Raw genomic sequence first — 21,352 nt, forward strand, 5'->3', positions numbered from 1 at the left:
AAAAGAAATATTTTGATCTGGGTATGGCAGTGCATGTAGTTTCCAGTACTCACAAGGCTGAGCAGATTTGTGAGTTCTAGACCATTCCAGGATACTTAATGAGACCCTGTCTCTAGCAACAACTGAAATGACAACGACAACAACAACAACGACAACGACAACTCCTCAGAACAAACAACAACCCTTCTTTGAACAAATCCTTTGCTATTCTGTTTTGACACCTAGCAGTCTAGTCATGTGTTATGCTAGAAGTGCCTGGGGCTGAGGGCCGTGTGGTTGGCCACAGCTCCGTGCTGGCTTTGTGTGAAGTCATTGGTTGGGTTGCCAGAGGACTGTGCATAAAGCCTGTCTATTGGATAATGTCGTTGTCTGTTGTCTGTTGAGTAGAAGTCTTTTTGAAGAATCTACTATGCAGGGGCTGGAGAGTTGGCTTAATGGTTAAGAGCTTGGGCTGCTCTTCCAGAGGGCCCAGGTTTGATTCCCAGCACCCACATGGTCACTTACAGTGGCTGTAAGTCCAATCCAGGGAATCTGACACCGTCTGACCTTCAAGGTCACCAGGCATGTACATGGTGCACATACATATATAAATGAATGCAAAACATTCACATACATAAGTAAATCTAAAACAATCGATAGCTGGGTGGTGGTGGCGCACGCCTTTAATCCCAGCACCCGGGAGGCAGAGGTAGCAGATCTATGTGAGTTCCAGGCCAGCCTGGTCTAGAAGTGAGTCCAGGACAGCCAAGGCTACACAGAGAAACCCTATCTCAAAAAACCAAAAACCAAACCCAAACCAGTTGACACCAGTTGACAGTTCCCATACATTTATATAATTAATTTTAGTCATTTCACCCCATTACTCTCACCCCCCCACTTTCTCACAGAAGCCTGTCTTCTCACTAAGTCACCCTCCTGCTTTCATATATATATATATATATATATATATATTTAATGTTACGTGTGATCTACTTAGTTTAAGAGTTGACTGTACAAGTGTGGGTGAGGGGATATTTATTGAAGCACAGGCAACTCTCAGTGGCTACCTCACTGAAGAAAATGACTCCCTCCTCCCAGAAACCAAAGGCCAGTATTCTCTCAGAGGTGGGTGGGGCTTTATCCATGCTGACATGTTGACAGGCCCAGTCTTGTGCAGGTCCCCTGTGGATAGCCACAGCTGTGGTGAGTGTGTGAGTGTAACAGTTCTGCCACATGTTATATCTCTCTTCTTTTCTGTGCTGTCCCCTGAGCTTTGGAGTGGGTGATAGGGATGTCCCATGTAGGGCGGAGCACTTATCATCACTGCTCTTGGCACTTTGGCATCTCTGAGCAAGTCATTGCGCAGCACCCTCCATGGCCTCTGCGCCAGCTCCTGCCTCCAGGTTCCCTTGAGCTCCTGCGCCGACTTCCTTTAGTGATGCACTGAGGTGGAGCTCTGAGCTGAAATAAACCTCCTCTATCCCAGGTTGCTTTTGGTCATGGTGTTTTATCACAGCAATAGAAACCCTACAATTAATGTACCCTAAATTAACCATGAGTAACACATGGGTGATTGAAATTTTAGAAATTTCTTTCTGCATATGTACACGTATGATTTTAAAGTAAAAGAATCTTCACATGCCCTTTCAAAATTTGTTTTTAGTTACCCACCTGGCCTAGACATCTTTCCAATATGTAACCATATATACACCTATGTAATATTTTCTTAGGTCTATATATTTTTTAGTGGTTGCTTAGTGTTCTATGCATTATAGCTTATTTAACCAATAATGTATTCGTCTGTTTCTTCCACAGCTAAAAACAAAGGTTGACACCAATATTTTAATATACCTGTTCATTTATCTCCTTAATGTCCTAGAAGTGAAAGATAATTGGGAAATGAGTCTTAGCAGCTAATTTTTTCTTGCCACCTAATGGCTGTCTGAAGGTAGCATTTCAAAACGAAGCAAAGATGTCTCTAGCTGAAGCCATGGGAGGGAGGGATGCGGAAGTGCCCTCCTTCAGCTTGCTTTGAACTACTAGTCACTGAATTGCAGGGCCAGGCTGGTTTTCTAACAAGCGCTCCTGTTACTGCAGATCACAGGATGGCTCCAAAGGTGACTTCAGAGCTTCTTCGGCTGCTGCGACAAGCTATGAGGAACTCCGAGTACGTGGCAGAGCCGATCCAGGCCTACATCATCCCCTCAGGGGATGCCCACCAGGTACCAAGTGGACATGGCTGAAGATAGGACTCATCGCCCTGCATTCCTTTCAGTTCTCCTAGGCTCTAACAGTTTATAGAATTCTGTTGTAAACCCGTAAGTGAGCAGGTCCTCTGGGGCTTGACATGGGAGCGTATCTGATGAGGCCTCACTGAGTGCTGCTAGCTTTGACCCTTGCTTCCTTGTTCCCAGTGAATTGTGAAGAGATCAGTATGCGCATTAAGGGCATAAGTTCTGGATCTTTCCATTACTGACGCCTTCTATCCACTGCTTCTGTCATGCTCTGACCCCATCAGAATTGTTTTGTCTCTCTCTCGCCTCATGCAGTTGGTTCTACACCTCTGGCATTGCTAGAAGACAATTAGAAGCCATCACAGAGCTCCAGCTTAGTGCTAATTCATGGATTCTAGGCTAACATGATGTAGGCAAGTCAGCAGGTCTGAGTGTCCACCCTGTGACATGCTACTAAAGGGCTACAAAGAAGATTCTGGAAGGCTGGATGGACTCCTGCCTTCACCGAGGCCCAGGTTCAGTGAGAGAAGAAAGTGTACAAACTGCGCCCCTCTCCCCCCAGGCATTTCTAGGTTTATTTTTTTCCAGCCTTTGCTTATGTGCAAGGCACTACCTTAGTGTTTGTGTCTCATGCCAACAGGAGAGTTGCTTTCTACCTTAAGAATCAGTTTAGTAGTAGTAGTGGGGTTAAGATGTCTGTGTGTGTGGAGCTGGCGAGATGGCTCAGCGGTTAAGAATACTTGCTGAAGTTCCAGCAGATGTGAGTTGATTCTTAGCACCCATGTTAGGCAGCCCACAACTGCCTGTAACTAGTCTAGGTTACCTGATACCCTCTTGCCTCTCTGCAGGTGCCTTCATGTATGTACGCATAGTCACCACAGCCATACACACTCTTAGAAAGAGAAGTGCGCACATGCGTCCTGTGAGGGAGAATGTGGAAGTGAGCACGGGGAGGATGGTGATGCGGAGTTGAGACAGGGTGGCAGTTGAGCCAGAACTTGAAGGGTAGATACAGTGTGGGTAGTGAAAATGGCGGTGGAGAAGGGAAGGGGGTCCAGGTAGGGGCGCTGATAGGAACAAAACCAGAGAAGCAGAAAACTTCTTAGAATTAGTGTGGCCGGTTTCCCTGGGGAGGTCTCAGGGAAGTGAAGAGCGTTTGTGGGAGAAAGGGCTAGGTTTTAGGATTCTTCACTTGCAAGTGGCCTATGAGGCCCAGTAGACAATAAAAATGCTTTGTTGAGCGTCGAGAGCAGTGGTTCTCAACCTGGGGGTTGACTGACCCTTTCACAGAGGTCGCCTAAGGCCGGCTGAAAACACAGATGTTTACTTTACAATTCATAGCAGTAGCAAATTTATAGTTATAAAGTAGCAATGGAAACAATTTCATGGTTGGGGGTGAGCACAACAGGAGCAGCTGTAGTAAAGGGGTGCAGCAGTAGGAAGGTTGAAAGCCACTGGTCTAGGGGAGAAACACTGCTCTGGCAGTGCCGCCTTCTCTTGCTTCCTTTTATGCCTCCAGTTACGCTGGAGAGCAATGTTGTTGGCTGTGAGGAAGAGTGGGGGGGTGGAGGGGGTGGGGGAGGTGGGGGGGTGGGGAACAGGTTACAAGGTAGGAATTATGATCTGGACAACTGCTATGCCCTCATTTCCTTATCAAGACACTAGACTGAGCTTCATCCTAGGTCCAGAGTCCCAAATAAGAGTGTGATTGCTATAAACCCCTTGGTCTCCATGTCTTGTGGACCCCGCCCCCATGTTGTGGAAGAGACAGATGACTGGGGTCTACCCTGAGGGAGCAGGTAGCAAGTGAAGGTGTAACTGTAACGCTGCCGAGACGCGACCTCTACTGTGGTATTTAGCAGGCTCTGCACACGTGCTCTGAGGTGTTCTTCTGTCTTGTCAGATGCTCTACAAACGTGTATTTTGTGATCTAAACAGTGAGATGAGCTGTAGTAAGAACAGCCCACGGAGTCCGCTAGCATAGTGCTAAGAACACGCACGCAGTGCTGCGCAGCAGATTTCTACATGTTCTTCATCTTGTAAAGCAGATGAAAACTCTGTTACAGGACCTCCGCTTCCCCTTCCTCCCTGCTCCTATGATCCCCGATTAAACTTCGGGTTCTAAGAGTTTGTGTAGATCAGGTGCTTCCTGTAGCCAGAACCGTGTGTTTGCCCCTTGTGACTAGATTGCTTTGTGCAGTGTCCTCAAGGCTGCAGAGCACATGACAGAGGCTGACCGCTGTGGGGTGATAGTGGTCTCCCCAACTCCCTCTTGCTCTCACCCCCCCCACCTCTTTTCCTTTTTATTTGCTCTCCTCCCCTGTCCTCTCTCTTCCTAACACTTGTACTTTATTGTGAACCTTGACCTCCAAGGACCGCCTAGTGCAGAAAGATGTGAGTCTCGCCGCACCCCTGATTAAGTTGAAGTGCACGGCTCCAGGCCCTGTGTGCAGCTGTGTGTCTGTGTGCTTGGGTTTCTGTTCCTTAGCCCAGGGTTTGGCTACACGCTGTACTTTCTGTGTGTTCACGGGGAGAGAGCATTCTTGCAGATAAGCCGAGCCAGGTTTATCTTGATGTTCTTAGTCCTGGGTACTGATCATGAGACGCTTATTTCCCTGTATCACAAAGCTGGTTTTTTCTACGCCCCATGAGTTTTAAATACTTTTGCTTCTGATATTAGGTGTGGCTTATTATACTCCGACATTAGGTGTGGCCTAATACAATGATAGTAAGGCTGGCCAAAGGACGGGGCTGGTGCAGGTTTCCTCAGCCCTTCAGCTCTAATGACCCTGGAAGATCACCGTGGAAGGCTTTGCCCTCAATAAGGAGGCTGAAGCTTTGACCCTGGAAAGTTGCATTATTTAGCAGCATCCTAAAAGCAATAAACCAGGCTTGCTTAGTGCTAGCCACCGCTTGTAGAAGTTGTTGTCTAGACTTCACAAATTTATATACTTATATTCTTTTTTTTTCTTTTTTCTTTAGACTAGGTCTTACTACACAGCCTTGGCTGGCCTGGAATTCACTGAGGAACCCAGGATGGCCTTGAATTAAATTTTAATTATTTTTAAGTGTGTGTGTGTGTGTGTGTGTGTGTGTGTGTGTGTGTGTATACGTGAGTGTGCCTGTGCCCACAGAGGCCAGAAGTGATCCCTTGGAGCTCCAGTTACAAATCTGTGCTTGTGAGCTGCCCGTTGTGGATGCTGAAGTTGAACTGAGCTCCTTTGCAAGGAGTAGCAAACACTGTTAACCGCTGAGTGGATTGTCTAATCCCTGGCCTTGAACTCTTGATCTTCAGTTTTCTTGGCTAACCTTTGCACTGCTGGGATCGCAGGGGTGCGGCCACCCCCAGTGCACACCGCACTTTGCTGTGCTTCCCCCCTTGCTGGCTTTTTTGTTGCTGTAACTTAGCTGCCAGCCAGGAACTTGTAGGAAGCTGAGCTTTGGTTTCTTCCATTTCTGCCTCTGCTCAGGGGCTGATACTGAACAAACACAGAGGCAGGTAGCTCCCACGTGGGCCTGAGGCACTGGTCAAATGCTTGCATGCCAGCTTTGTTGCTAACCCAGTCACTCAGTTACTGTTATTGTCTGAGTCTCAGCTTACCTGGTGCAAGGGGACAGTCACACGTGAGTCACAGGGCTGCTGTCAGCAAGTGCTTAAAGCAGGTTTGCCCCTTAGGTCTCATCGTCTGAGCGGTGTCTGTTGTTACTGTCAGCATTATAGATGCTAATGAGAGCCCCTTAGAGTGCAAAGTAGACGATCCGCGTCAGACACGAACACAGATAAACATCACATGTGGTAGGGAAGGGTTCAGCCAGCGCAGGCCAGGAGAAGTTTGTGAGGTATGTGTGATGTTAATTCTTTAGCCATATTAAAATAAGATAGTAAAATACTTAATGAATTTTTCACTCCAGTGTATCAGAAGAATTATCATTTTCACATATCAGTATAAAGAGTATGGATTACTTTTCAAAGGAACCATTCAAATATGGTGGTTCATATTTATAAAACCTCAATTTGAACATGTGGTTTTGAGTATTTGATCTATATTTACCTTTCATTAAATTCATAGTTGACAAAGTAGACTCACATACTCAGGTTGTTCTAACCTTTGCTGAAGGTTTTCTAGTGGTTGGACCTTGAGCATCTGTTTTAAAATTACATTGCAATTAAGTGAAATAAATTTAAATACTTACAAATTCGGTCTAATAAGAAAAGTAGGTAATAATAATAAGCTATAATAATGATAATGATAATAATAATAATAATAATAATAATAATAATAATAATAATAACAACAACAACAACAACAACAACAACGTGCTCAGTAGCTACAGGTGGCCAGACGCTCCATCCATTCACAGCCTTGGTTTTTATAAGTATGGAATGTGTTCCTAGGTGACAGAGGCTTAAGACAGCAGGATTAAGGAAGGCTTCCTCGAAGAAGTGCATCAGTTAGAATTTGGATGTACAGCAGGGGTTAGAGAGGGAGAGAGTGTGAGTGGTGAGTGAGAGAGAGACATTCATAAAAACCACATCATGGGCATATTTAGGCCAAGGCCGTCTGTCACTCATTCATTCTGGCTCGTAACCTTGACCTCCAGAGCCAGGAGTTTTTGTTTTTTGAGGCTCTCTTATAAAGCCCAAACTTGGTGCTGTAGTGGGGACTTTAGTCTGATCCTCCTGCCTGCTGGGGTTACAGTGTCCCCACCCCACTTTATCTGGCTGAGTTGAAGGTTTCTTAGCAGGAACTCAGTAAGGATTTTGGAACAAGGCAGTAACATGACCGGTAGGGGTGTATTGAGTATAGATTGGAGGAGAAAGACACAGAAGTGGGAACCCTGTTGGTGGGCCGAGGGATCCCCGCGTCTGGGGAAAGAGGGTCTGACACTGAGCATGCTGTAAGTGATTGGGAGGGAAACAGCAGGGCGTGCTGTAAGTGTGAACCGAGCTGGCAGTGGCAGAGGAGAGTGTGGAAGTGTGGGGGCGTGGGTGATTAAGATGGCACCACAGTTCCTGTGGAGAGGTGCGGCGGCCATGGGGTGACTCCATTAAGTGGGGCTCTGGGTCCTTGCCAGCACGTTGAGAACAGGGAGGAAGGGTCGCTCTGTGTGTGACTTGTTCAGCAGCCTCCTCAGCAACAGAGAGGCTCTGTTCTCCGTGACTCTCCATCCTAATTGTGTCATTTCAGCCCGGCTCAGGGTTAGTGGAATTCCTCCTAGGGGTGGGGAAGGGAGGGCGTCCTTGGCGTGGAGGGGAATCTTGAATTTGGTCCTTTGGTCCTTTCCAAAATACAAATACACCCACACACTGTTCCCTAGTGGAGATGAAGCAGCCGAGCCCCCAGAGCATGGTTATGCAAGGACCTGGCACCTCAGTGGTCAGCCTTGCTCTGTCCCCCCTCCATTTAAGGCGTTCGTTTTACTCCCAGAACAAGGTCCAAGGGAGCTTTTACAGTGGTAATCTGAATGCTTTCCTGCACTGTCTTAAGCAGACACTATGATGTCCTGGCCAGCTTCGAGCCAGGACAGTCACTGGATGGGGCCAGGGCTTTCTTTTGGAAATCTCAACATCCTTTTCATCTGAAAGGCCCAGCTCTGCTTTTTGGATTGGCTCAGTCAAAGAGTCAAGCTTTGTCAATGTGGATTGGCTGATGTGAGTCTGTGGCATTGTGTGGTTCTCCTTCTGGAAGATGTGAATCAGATTTTCCTCAGCTCTGTATTTTTCTCCATGCCTCCTGAAGTCATCCTCCTGTTTTGTTTTGTTTCTTAAACTTTTTGTTTTGTGAGACAGGGTTTCTCTGTTACACAGAGCCCTTGCCTGTCCTGGACTCTCTTTGTAGACCAGGCTGGGCTTGAACGCACAGATGGGCCTGCCTCTGCTGGGCAGGCCTCCCTAGTGCTGGGATTAAAGGCATGCACCGTGAGTCCCAGCCTTATTTCTTAAACTTAACTCTGGGACAGAGTTGTGATTTCACCCATTGGTGGTAATGCATTGTATAGCCTCAGAGGCCCGGTGTTGTGAAGTCTTCAGTCTCCGTCCTGTAGTACAGATTCCTGGTGGATGAGAGACTTGACCTGGGCTACCTTTCTAGCTGGCAAGGGAGAAAGAATATGGGAGAACAGACTTAACTGTTGACCCAGCCATTCCTCCCATTCTGTGGCGCACTGGGGGCTGGGAAATGAAGTCCTGTGCAGTAGCCCGTCTGCGCTGGGCCAGGAGTGTTCATCTTTGTGTAGCTCTGCACTTTCCTCACATATGTTGACTCTGTTCCATTTAGGAGAGAAGTGCCAAGGCCTGGGCATTAATTATGTTAGCATTTGGGTATGAGGAGGAGCTGATGTCTCTGTTCTCCATCTCCCTGTGGTGTTTTCTGTGTACACACACCCAACCGTTCAGTTTCAGTTTTGTTGAGAACTTAGTGTGCATGAGGCATGTTCCAGATACTTGGATTGGAGGAGTAGGACCAGGGAGGGGGAAGATGTGCCCCAGCGCGGCCTCTAATAACTGACGTCTACTTGACTCAGCGTTCGCGAGGCCTTAGTTGTCTTTGGTCCGTTCCACGTGCGTGTGGCCGTGTGACAGTTCTTCTTCTTCTTCTTCTTTTTTTTTTTCATGTGACAGTTCTTAAATTTCGGCACTAGTTACCACCTTATCCTCAACTTTTGTATTCCCCTAGGGCTTGCATGGTTGAGTGCAACCATTTAGGGTAATGTTGGGGCCTCTGACTTATGTCTTCAGACTGTTCCTCTAAGTCTCTGCTGCTGCCTCTGTGGGGCTCTGTGTCCTCAGACTGTTCCCAGAAGTCTCTGCTGCTGCCTCTGTGGGGCTCTGTCTGTGTCCTCAGACTGTTCCCAGAAGTCTCTGCTGCCGCCTCTGTGGGGCTCTGACTGTGTCTTCAGACTGTTCCCAGAAGCCTCTGCTGCTGCCTCTATGGGGCTCTGACTGTGTCTTCAGACTGTTTCCAGAAATCTCTGCTGCTGCCTGTGTTGTCAGGCCAGTTGGCTGGCAGCCTAGACCTTTGTCTCTTGCCTCTGGCCTTCTTGAGCCTTCTCCTTTCTCTGGATTGTCCTCCCTGTCCTCATCTGTCCTCGGTGGCCCAGGTTACACCTCTGAGTGTGGCCTGATGGGTTTAGAGCAGATCCAAGCAACCTTAAAGGCAGAGCAAGCTCTGTACTGCATATTTGGCGTACCTTACGTGGCTGCAGCTCAAGTTTCTCGGGATGCCTGTCTCTGGTGCCTGGCCAGATTGCCTACTCCGAGAAACCTGACTGGATTCCCTGAGTCCGGCTCACTGCCTACTGCAGAGGAGCAAGTGCTGCTCCCAGCCCTTTAGTGGGCATCATCTTTTCCTCATTTCACAGATGAGCAAGTGGAGCCCAGGGTTTACCCAGCTAGGAAGCTGAGGGCCAGGCTTGTCGATTGTGTGGTCAGTGAAGGTTGGGGACTCCAGGGCATATACGCTGTGTTCCTTGTTCCTGCTGAGCGTGGAGTCCATCTGTGCGTTAAGCATCATACGTCGTTGCTCAGAATTGGAAGTTGCTTAGCAGTGTAGCAAGGATGACGGCTTTTAGGTCAGGCCTGAGTTCAGCTCTCCCTGCACTGTTTGTCGCGGTGGTACCTTGGTTGGTAGGAAGGAACTGATTTCTGTGGGTTTCAGTTCGGTTTCCATCTGTAGCTGGGGAGGTGATTATATCTAGTCCTGCTGCGGTATTAGCATCGGAAGAAATTAATACAGTCGTTGGCAATGGAAAGGAATGGACCCCGATCCTCAGCCAGTGTTACTTGTCAGCATGACCCAAGATCGACTGAAGAGGGAGAGCTCTGAAAGCTGGAGTGGGTCGGGCAGCGCTGTGTTAGAGGGCTGTGGGAGCCCAGTTTGGGATGATTTTTTTTTTTGTAGTTTGTAGATGTGCTTTATTTACATTGAGTTAGATGCCAACACTTAAAAATTGGGTGGTTTCTCACGAACACGCATTTCTAGCTTTCCTGAGTACTGAGGGTTGACACCACATGGCCTGCAGCCCAGCGTAGTGGGAATGGGAGTGAGGAATGGTCGTTCTCTGAGGAAGATGCCTCTTGTCCTGCCTGCTGGCCTCCTGCCTTGCCGCAGGCCAGTGGGTTTGAAGCCTCGGCTTGGAATGGTAGCTCCCTTCAGCCTTTTGCTCTCTCCCGTCACTGCTATCACAAGTCAAACAGCACAGATGTTCCCTTATGGCTCAAGAGGTCCCCGGGCCTGTGGGGTCAGCAGGGGTTTGTTGCTTCTGGAGGCTTCAGGGTGGACCTGCCTCCCTGGCTTTAGCTTCTCAGGTGACCCTTTGCTTCCTGACTTGTGATCTCTTCCTTCCCTGGGTAAGGTTCCCTGGGCAGATGGAGAGGGGGCCATGCTGGCTGGGGTCCTGCTGCATGGCACCTGCTCTGTGCTCAGGGACAGTTGTGACCACTCTGACCTCATGGGGTGCTCTGCGGGAGAAGTGAAGGACCAATGCAGGAAAAGTAGGCAGTGCTCCCTAAGAAAAAAGCTGCTTCTGCACAGAGCGCTGCGTGGCTGGGTGCCTGTGCTGTTGCCGCAGTCTGGCTGTGGAGAGGACAGTGAACCTGAAATGTGCTCACGAGAAGCTGCTGGTGGGGCTGGGGCTTCCAGAGGACAGCAGGGCCTGATGAGCTGGGACTTGGGGGGGCTGGGCCAGGGTTTGCATTTGATCTGAGACGTGACAGGCAGCCGCTAGAGGGTTTGAAGGAGCGTGGTAATACGATGTGCTAATAGTCAGACCGTATGTGTGATTGCAAAGCCTCCTTCCAGTGTGTCTGAAGTGTGGCGTTCAGGGCTGTGGGCAGGTGGAAACGGTGAGGCTTGGCCTGAGGCCTCTTATGAGAAATGCAGAGAACGGGACATTTTGGAGGAAAGCCAACAGCTGTGTCTGCTTCTTTGTGCCTTTTCCATAGGAGGAGAATGTCCCTGGGCTTTGCCAGCTTCATGACTGGGGAGCAAGGGCCAAGACTCTGCCTGTCTGGCCTCGCTTAGCCCTCAGTGTGGAGGTAGCACTTCTGCCAGCCCCACGAGCCATGTCTTCTGGCTTGTTGACCGCTTAGGTCATGTCTGGTTCTTGCCCCAGGCCTTGTCTGGGTCCCAGGCTAGACGTGATCATCTGCTGCAGAAATCTGTCCCCTGCCTTTTTAGTGAGCACTGGATGCGTCCTGGGCTCCCCTGCCCCTCCCCCACCCTGTGTCTCTGACAGAGATCTGGACTTGTGTCATTGTCTTGTGTCACAGGTTGGAGGGCCACATCCGGGGAGCCCTGTTGTCAGTCAGAGTATCCTTGCTGAGAGGATGGCTTTTCTGTTGCCTTTGTTGCCCGGACTTCTCAGATCCTTTCTTGGGAGGACTGGGTTAGTGATGGCTTGTGTACACGCACTTCTTCCAGGCTTCTGCTGAGGTTAACACATTATCTGTCCTTCCCAGCCGTCCTAGGAGACAGGTGTTGTGTCTCTGCAGCTCCTCTCACTCCTTACTGTTTTTTGAGACAGCTGTCCTTAGACTTGTTCCAGGCAGGCTTTGAACTTATACCTTCCTGCCTCGGCCTCCTGAGCAGCTGATACAGGCTATGTCTCTAGGCCTGGCGCTCTCCTGTCTCTCTTTTAAAAGCCTTGTGCCCAGTAGTCACTGGGTTAAGAAGCCAGGGTTCTGGTGGCCATTTCTTCCTGTCTCTGTAGGTCCAGTGAATTGCCTGTATGTTTTCTGGGCTCTGTGTGGGAACGACTCGCTCTAGTGAGTGCTGGAGCTTGCTGGGGCCCTCAGAGCTGCGCTAGACTGGGGGCCAGGTGTGGTCAGAAGCTCCTTGGTTCACTTCTAACAGCAGGGTCTTTGAGCATCTCCCTGTGGTGCTCAGGGAAGCTTGCAGCGCCTTTGGTGAGGGGTAGATCTCAGTCACGGCAGGAGTGGAACATGGGTTCTCTTTCCTTCAGTGCAGTGACTGTCTCCAAGTGCTGTGGGCTCTGGAGGGAAGTTCTCTCCTCCCTCTAGGGTCTTGCCATGTACTGCTGGCTGTTTCTTGACTCACAGTTCTCCTGCCTCAGCCTCTTAAGTGCTGACATTGCAAGTGTGTGCTACCATGCCTAGCATCGTTTATGCTGAGGCCTTCAGCTTGGGAGAGAAAAACCTGCTGATAGTGGAAGGAGACTGTTCTGGATACAAGCTGGCCTTGGGTCCTGGTCCATTGTCAGTCTAACCGTGGGCAGTGTCTTACAGAGTTTCTTTTTGAACTTTAGTGTATTAGCTATTTGTCTGGCTGCAAAACGTATCTAACAAAAGCCACTCAAGGAAGGAAAGGCCTGAGAGTACACTCCTCTGTCATGGCAGGAAAGGTGTCCCCAGGACAGGAGGTGGCTGGATGCTGGTGCTCAGTCTGGGACTCCAGCCTAAGGAATGGTGCTGCCCACACTCAGTGGGGCTCCTACCTCAGTTAACCTGATCTGGATAGTCCCTTTAGGGTGGGTCCTTCTCCCTTAATTAACCTAATCTTAATATTCCCTCACAGACCTGCATATTCTGTATCCTGCTGGGCTGACAGGATTAGCTACCACACTGTTCCTTACTTGCTTCTGATTTTATCCTAGAGTCCTGAGGAAGAGAGATAACTGTGTGCTAGAAGGCAGCCTGGCATAGGCTTCAGAGTTTAGGGTCTGGGGCTGACTGCTCAGGTTCAAATCCTGCCTCTGCTATTTACTTTGTGAAAGGTACATGAACACTGCTTCTCCGGATGCTACACGGTGGTTCCTCACATCCCCCTGCCCCTCGACCTTCCACCACCTCAAGAACCTCTTTCCCACACAGAGGCAGGGGGATTCTCAGTGCAAAGGGCTTGGTTTTGCTGGAGGCCCACCGCCCCCCTCCAGGATTGGAGGAAATGCTTCCTTGATTGCCTGACAGGAAGGGACGGGCCTGTGTGGGAGACTGACGCCACCATGAAGGGGACACAGACAGGACGTTCAGAAAGAAGCCAATGTCTAAAGAGACTTCAGTTAAAACAAATGCAGCTCCACTTTTCAGAAAAATAACAGATGCCCAAAATGTCAGAGGCAAGGGAGGGAGAAAGCTGCCAGTGTTTAAGATCTTACTGAGGGAAGCAGTGTTGAGCCGTTTCCCTGCAGTTGCTTTGTTCTTGAATTGGGGCTGTGGAGCTAAAGGGCATTAACTTGTAGCCTCTAATTAGAGTCATTCACAGTGTGTGCTGACTTGTGGCTGTTTTGCTTTTTTGAGGCAGCATGATGCTGTGTAGCCCAGGCTGGCATCAAACTTGAGATCCTTTTGCCTCAGAGCTGGCTAACAGGTGTGTACCACCATAGCTGGCTTTTTTTTTTTTTAATGTTTGGTTTGTTTTTCTTCTTGTTCCTCTGGCTCCAAGAGTGAAGGCACCAAGAGCCGGCCAGTCTTTGTAATGCCATAGGCTTTAGCACAGGGCATGGGCGACGGAGGTCCAACTGTCACCTTTGTTTTCCAGAGTGAGTACATCGCGCCCTGTGACTGTCGGAGGGCTTTTGTCTCTGGGTTCGATGGCTCTGCAGGTGAGTCACTAAATTCCCTGCTTTCACTTTGTCTTTGTTTTTGTTCACCTCCCAAGGCAAACCAAATTGTGTTTCAGCCTATGCTATAGAACCAAAAATAAAATGCAAACTGGACCTTCTGCAGCTAAGCTGTGCAGGGTGGTGTGGTCTGATTCCCAGCTCATCATCTCTGCCTTCTAGTGACCTTCTGTTCTCGTCTATGTCAAAACAGAACAGCCCTGAATTACAAAGAACAGTTCTGAGCTTTGTATTGCTTATGGCATACACTCAGGAAGTAGTAGTATTGCAACTGAACATGGCTGCCTGGCCAACGCCCCAAACACGAAATGGGCCCTTAATAGCTTATCAGTTGCCCCGCTTAGCTTACTGGTCCTGTAACGTGTTCTGAGTACTTGGCCTTTTGAATCTCCATTTTCAATGGCGTCAGATAATGATGGATGATGCTGAGCTCCCTTGTTGTGACGCCCTACCTTTTCCAAAACTGTTACACCCCTGACTTTTTGGGAGGTTTCTCCTTTGGGTTTCCCTCCCTTGAGCAAACCTCTTTACTTGTGGTTCACCTCCGCTTCCTTTGGCTTCGGTACTTGTGTTGGTTGGCACCTTTGGGTTGGTTTTGGCCACCACCTCTGCTGCAAGCCTCAAGGTCTGCCAGAGCTGTGGGAACTCAGGGAGAATAGAGGTGGGAGGCACAGACGCCTGCCGGTGCCCCCCGAGACACTGACACAGGCATGGTCTGGCTTGCCTGCCCTGGGGGAGGGAAGCAGCCTGTGAGGGTCCCTTAGAGCAGAACCTTCCCCATCCTGTCTTGTTGGTTATGCGATTTGGCCACGTGGTCCTCTATCCCATCCTAACTCAAGCTGCGTGAGGGCAGAGATCAGCGTCTGTAGTCTGGCCTTCGAGACTGCTTCCCACGGTCTGACCCGAAGCTGCCATCGTTCTCTGCCCTGAAGGTTTCCTTGGAGTCTAGGGCCACTGGGTCCCCTGGGAGCAGGTGTTCCTCACTGCCCTGGCCTGCCTACTACCATTTTTGTGTGTAGATTCTCAGTGGTACCAGCAACCTTTCTCTTTCCTTGTTGCTTTGCTCTAGGCACAGCCATCATCACGGAAGAGCATGCGGCCATGTGGACCGACGGGCGCTACTTTCTGCAAGCTGCCAAGCAGATGGACAACAACTGGACCCTCATGAAGATGGGTGGGTAGAAGCAGACCAGCCCACCTGGTGTGACTGGCCGGGGCTGGGCAGGGGTGGTGGATGCTGCAGGGACCTAGGATCTTAATGCTTTTTCTGACATCTTGGATTCTTTGAAAAGCCAAGGAAAAGCAAAAAGTGGTATGTTTCTGTGTACGTACCATTGCCCACTCACTTTTGGAGGATCCAAGGGTCAAAAATCCCAGGTTTATTTTGCTGAGAGAAACTGACTTTGGGGTCCATCAGCTGAAGCTGTCAGGTCTGGTGAGCCTATAGGGCCAGAGCAGTGCTATTGAAGTAGGACTCTGCCAGCTGCATGGGTGGGGTGGGTCCTCACCCGCGGCTGCGCCTCCTGTTTGTTACCCACCCTCTCTCAGGTGTGCACTGTGTAGAGAGGTTCTACAGGACTTGTCACTGCCCACGAGTGACTCAGCCCCAGGGTTTTGCCAAAGATCTGTCTGTTGAGAAGTGAATGTGACTTCATCCTACAGAAGTTACAGCAGGAGTTCCAAGAAAAATTTTGTTAATAAAGTGGCTTATTTAGTGGTTTAAAAAAAAATCAAATAGCAAAATAAAGTTGTATGCCCAGCCTTTAGTTTTTGAGGACCAGGAATCTTGAGCTTCAGAAACCTTTGAACTTCTTGCCCATCAAAAGTCAGCAGAGAAAATCGTCAGAGTGCCATGAGTTGTTACTCTGAGTGGACTGCATGATGCCAGGATGTTTAGCAAAAATCTTACTGGTTTAAAACTCTATCTCCCCCAAATACTGGCTTGAATAAAGAAAAACCTGACCTGTAGAATGATCTGTGTTCATTTTGGAGGTTGTTTGGTATCTCATCATAGTCTTGTCGAAGTAAGAGGCTGTGCTGACCCGTTGTTGGGAGCCCCAGGCTGCACTGTGAACCTCTTAGACTCCCCAGGAAGACTTCTCTGTGGCCAAGACCTAGGCTCCGTCCTCTAGTCAGACACTGACTGTGGGCAGGGGCTTTGCTCTGTGACCTTGGCACTTAGCAGGCCTGTCTTCCTAGGCCTGAAGGACACACCCACTCAGGAGGACTGGCTGGTGAGTGTGCTTCCGGAAGGATCCAGGGTTGGTGTCGATCCCCTCATCATTCCCACGGGTGAGTGACTCGGTCCTTTCCAGCCTTCTAGACATCGCTGTGTCCTCCTTTTTTTGCTACCAGGATCTGGGGCATTTGGGGCTTCATAGGACTTGATGTCTCGATCGAGGCTCAGCTAAGGAAGACATTTTGGGACAGGGAGGAAGGCCATGGTGGTGAAGTTCTTCATTCTGCCTGCCTGGCACTGAGGAGGGCCTTTCAGAAGGGCCTGGTCCCGGCTCTGCTACTCGCCCTAGCTGAAGTAGGTATTGATTTCATGGCTGGCCATGTGGTTTCCTTCAGACTACTGGAAGAAGATGGCCAAGGTGCTACGAAGTGCTGGTCACCACCTCGTGCCTGTGAAGGAGAACCTTGTGGACAAAATCTGGACAGACCGGCCGGAGCGTCCCTGCAAGCCCCTCCTCACACTGGGCCTGGATTATACAGGTCAGAGCCATAGCTGTGACTCCTGACCCCTGCCTTGCCAGCGCATCTTGTCAGAGGTCATATTAAAGACCCTGTTAAGGAGCTGACAGGTCACATTGTATGCAGCCTTGTCTCCAGCACCGGCCTCTGACGTGACTCTGCCTCAGCTGGTGTGGAGGCCATTTGATGTGGCAGGGCCTTACTACCTTCTGCGTTTGCTGCCTGCTTGCCACTTGCTTTGGCATAGTCTGTTGTTGCAGAGCTCGTCTGGTGGCATTGTGGGTGCTGGTGGGAAGACTGAGGCTTTTCCCTGCCTGCCAACTGCCACTCTTCTGGGTCTGGTACTGGGCGCAGCATCTGGGGCCCCTGGCTCCATTTCCTTGGGTTGGCACTTTCAGGGTTGCCTTCCAGCCTTCACTGCCTCGTATCTGACACCGTAGATGTTTAGATGTGGCTGTCTCCGTGGCCTGGGAGACTGGGTGAGCTGCATGCTCTGCAGACCTGTGGTGGGAAAACAAAGGGTGGATGGACAAGGCAGTGAGGGAGAGGGGGAAGCCTGGGGGTGGGGCTGCAGGGGAGGGAGCCTTGCTGTGGAAACATGGAGGTGGATGGGCAGGGCTGGAATGTAGGCAGATTGCCAGAGGGGTCCTGGGAAGCAAGTATCACTGCTCAAGACACCGGGCCAAGTTTTAAACAGCATTCCCCAGGCTGATCTTCAAAGCAGTCTGAGGTTGTGGGCAGCCCCAGGCTTGCTTTCCTGTGTGACACTCTCATTGGAGGGTGTGGCTCACTGGGGAGGGAGGGCACAGTGAGTGGCTAAGGGTCAGCTTAATATTTTCCATCGGTGTGGTTGGAATTGTTTTCTAACTGAAACAGAGCCTCTGACCTGTTGCCGTAGGAGAAGAGATCTCAGTTATTGCTGCCAAAGTATCTGTTTTGCAAACAGTTGCATGCTTGCGATGGGCAGGACACTGCTGGGTGCTAGGTACGCCACATAGGTGTATCTGCCCTGTTCTAGTGTTCTAGGTAGCTAGTGATAAGCTAAGTAAGTTACAGATGCTACTGTGGTGGGGTGACTCCCTCTGGTGCTACCATTGTATTCTGGGGAGCAGCAGGGAGGCCTTGGCTGTGCCTGACAGGGCAACTCTGAGTTGGAAGTGATATTCACAGTGAGTCAGGGTGCAGGGGGGACTCTTTGGTCTTAGCACCAAGTCTCAGGGCCCAAGAACCAGAAAGAAAGTTTCGTGCGTGAGGTCTCCTGCTAGAGAGTGTGTCATACAGCTCCATTAGTTTCCCCAGACACGCTGGCCTTTATATAGTAGTTCTTTAACTGCTAGTCTAATTGTATGTGTTGTCTTGGAGATTGTAAGTCCAAAGAGAGGGCGACTACGTCTTGTCAGAGCCATAGCTGCATTGAACAGCAGGATCCCTAGTGATACTTTTGCCTGGCAAGTCTAGATGCTTCGTAGGCATTTGTGGGGTAAACATTTTGCTGGTGAGGCAGACGGGACTCAAGGACACTCAAGTGACTTTGCAGAACCATTCCTCTTCTGTAGGGCTTGACTCTCACACAGTTGGAGTCAGATGCATATTTGTTTCTTGCAGGCATCTCCTGGAAGGAGAAGGTTGCAGATCTTCGGTTGAAAATGGCGGAGAGGAGCATCGCGTGGTTCGTGGTCACTGCCCTAGATGAGATTGCGTGTGAGTGCTCTGGTTTCACGGCGTGGGCATTACCTGATCTCCCTGGGCCTCTGGGAATCTGTGTGTTCGTGCCATTCAGCTGTCTGAATGGTGAGGGAATTTGTAACAGACAGTGTCTCCAAATAAGAGCAAATGCCAGTCAGCACAAAGGAGCAAGCATTGCAGTGAGTTGGCAGGCGACAGTAGACGTGACCAGAGAGTATACAGCCAGGGGCTCATGGTGAGCTGGCCCATCTCTTAGGATTGTGACTTACCTAAGGAAGAATATTACTTCTAAATGTTTCCTGTGTTGCTCTCTTTATGTTTGCACAGTTTTCTAAGGTCCTCACAGAGAACATTCTAATACAGTTTTTACCTTAGAAAGCTGAAGAACTGAAGCTTCCTCTCTAGGCCCTTTCCTTTAACCTTCTGACTTTCACTACCCCTGCCCGGGCAGTTGTTCAGAATCTTCTGTCATCTTCCAGAACCTGAAGGAATCTTAGGAAATGCTCCCCCCTGTCTTGTTCTGACTGGGTTTGATTCAGAGAAGCTTGGAAGACACCTCTGTATTTTATCTCCGCACTGGAGGAAGAAAGGCCACTACGTAATGTCCTGCCTCTCCAGTCTCCCAGACTTTGTCAGGTCTCAGTGACTGCTGTTTCTAATTAACCCCATCATCAGAGGGAAAAACACACACAAAAATGGTTTCTTGGAAAACCTGTAAAGTACAGAGGAAGTAAAACAACAACAACAACAACAACAGCAACAACAGCAACAAAACCCCTAAAAAGCCAAACAACATCACCCACAATCCTGTTACCTAGTGACAACCATTGTTGACATTTCTGTGTATCTGTCATTCAACCTGGTGTTCTAAATGTCTTATTTAGGATGGGAGCAAATACAAACATAACTTAAGCATTAAAATTTCTATCAAATGGTTACTACGGCCTGCCTAACAGCTTCCACATGGAGGGCCTTTGGGCTGGTCCCAGTTTCTCCATGGTTAACATGATACTTCCATCAAGACCGTGCCTCATACACTTATGCCTTAGTCTCTGATCATTTTCCTCTTCCTGTTTCTGCTTGACTTCGGGGGCAGTCTTGGGAGTTTATGGGTAACTGTGTGTGGTAGGACTCTTGACCCATCCATCCTGTCAGACCTCACCAGCTCCAAGTACTGTCATTTTAAAAGGAGGTAGTAAGCCTGATGTGGTGGCGCACGCCTTTAACCCAGCACTCGGAAGGCAGAAGCAGGTGGATCTGTGAGTTTGAGGCCAGCCTGGCCTACATAGCAAGTTCCAGGCCACCTTGGGCTACATAATGAGACCTTGTCTCCAAAAAATAAAAAATACAAAGGAGTCGGTATGAGAGATTAAACCTTTCTACTTTGCTTTGAGAAACCATTATTTTAAAATAGAGGCAGCGGCCTTCTGTGTGTGGCCATTTTGCTCTCTTTCCTTCCTGAGAGCAAGCATTACAGCTGGCAGCCAGCACCGCAGCTGTGCCGGGTGCTTGTCCATCAGGGCTCCCAGGTGTCCTGTGACCTCATCGCACTCTGGCCCTGCTCGAGGCAGGTCTCCACCCAGCCTGTAACAGCCCACTGTGGCTGAGCCACAGACTTGTGACTCACTGCTTTCTTTCTTTCTTCCTTCCTTTCTTCCTTCCTTCCTTCCTTTCTTTCTTTCTTTCTTTCTTTCTTTCTTTCTTTTCTGCCTCTGATGAGAAGCTCTGTATCCACTGGACTTAGCAGGGTCCTTATGTCCCTCCCTCCTTTTCAGTTTTTCTCTCCTAGGTTGTTTGCCTTGGAATAGAGAGAATGCTTGTATCTTCTGTGTACTTGGGGGGCATGTGGGAGGGGGGGGCTAGAGTTTGTATGCAGCAGAGCTGAGCCTCCAGGCTCCCACAGCTGACTTAGCTATTTCAGCTCTTTGGGGTACACTGCTCATGGTTTTGATCCTACCCCTCCCTTCTCAGCTTGCCATCTGGCCAACTGGAAACAGTTCTGGTGCCATCAGGTGGTGGACACCAGCAGTTGCAGCTCAGTCATGGAACCCTACAGAAGGTCCCTCTCCTTTTTGAGAGATATGGAATCCTTTTAAGTGGAAACTCTTCCCTTCCCCAAAGCTGCCTCTTCCTCATGAATTGGTAGCCAGGCCGCTGACAGGAACCATTTAAAATTTTTTTTTCATTCTTCTTCTTTTTTTACATATACATTTATATTATTACACATAAATACAATAAACTACATACAGCAACCATGAATGAATCTGGAATTATACAAATGTTACATTCATAATGTTTTGGCTATTTGAATTGTCAACCTTGAAGAAAATATCTTTCCTATCTTGGTACGTCTAAAATTCTGAATGTAAATCAGTATCTTACCTCATCTCTGTCAACTTAAAACATTTATCTAGACCTAAAAACATCTTAACCCCTAAGTAACTAAGCTTAATTGTAAAACTAAACTATCTGGTCTTCAACCCATCAGAGACTTGAGAAGCAATAAAATTCATTACCTGAGTATACATACAGTGCAGGTTAGCAGCTTCCCAGATGAGCAGATGACAGAGACAGTTTGCTGCCTGATCAGTCATCCAGAACTGTAAGCGTGGAGCATCATCTTCAGTCTTCTGGCTCAGTATATCTGACAGACATATTTGTGAGGCAGGAACTATTGAGGACTTGGTTATGACAGGAACTGTTTTTAAGAAAATGCTTTCCCTTTTAGGGCTGTTCAATCTCCGAGGGTCAGATGTGGAGCACAATCCGGTATTTTTCTCCTATGCCATCGTAGGACTAGAGACCATCATGTAAGTGTTTTCCTGTCTGCGCACCCTCCCCCGCAGCTCCCCAGGCTCCACGCTCGCTCCCCTTTTAGTCCTCACCCTGTCATTATGGTAGTGTGCTTCCTCTCTCCAGAACTTCCCCCTTTGTCCCTTTGTCCTTTCTTGCCTTAACAGGTGTTTATTTTTATCCTGCCTTCCCTCTAAACCTCTAAATGCTACAAAAGTGTTTATAGTAGCAGGAGACTGAGAAATAAGGAGATGAGACCTTCCGAACAAAGCTGGTATGAGGTTCTTCATGAGGCTCTAGCTGAGAGATCTTGCCCAGGTTTCTAGATCTTGCCTTGGTTTTAGGTTTTCTAGAAGGCAGTGCAGTGGGTGCTGTATAGTCCC

General features: G+C 49.1%; 1 protein-coding gene across 2 annotated transcripts in view; it reads left to right on the forward strand.

Annotated features, from left to right (window-relative positions):
* XPNPEP1 (X-prolyl aminopeptidase 1) overlaps positions 1-21,352 on the forward strand; it is a 52,140-nt gene that overhangs the window by 13,945 nt on the left and 16,843 nt on the right. For both annotated transcript variants that reach the window (XM_084754472.1, XM_084754473.1), the window contains 7 exons: positions 2,077-2,201; positions 13,712-13,775; positions 14,863-14,967; positions 15,993-16,085; positions 16,368-16,511; positions 18,096-18,191; positions 20,905-20,986. In XM_084754472.1, coding sequence (XP_084610598.1) covers positions 2,077-2,201; positions 13,712-13,775; positions 14,863-14,967; positions 15,993-16,085; positions 16,368-16,511; positions 18,096-18,191; positions 20,905-20,986 — 709 coding nt within the window. The remainder of the gene's footprint in view (positions 1-2,076; positions 2,202-13,711; positions 13,776-14,862; positions 14,968-15,992; positions 16,086-16,367; positions 16,512-18,095; positions 18,192-20,904; positions 20,987-21,352) is intronic.

The sequence above is a fragment of the Acomys minous genome (assembly GCF_964271855.1).
Source record: "Acomys minous genome assembly, chromosome: 2".
Taxonomy (NCBI): Eukaryota; Metazoa; Chordata; class Mammalia; order Rodentia; family Muridae; genus Acomys; species Acomys minous.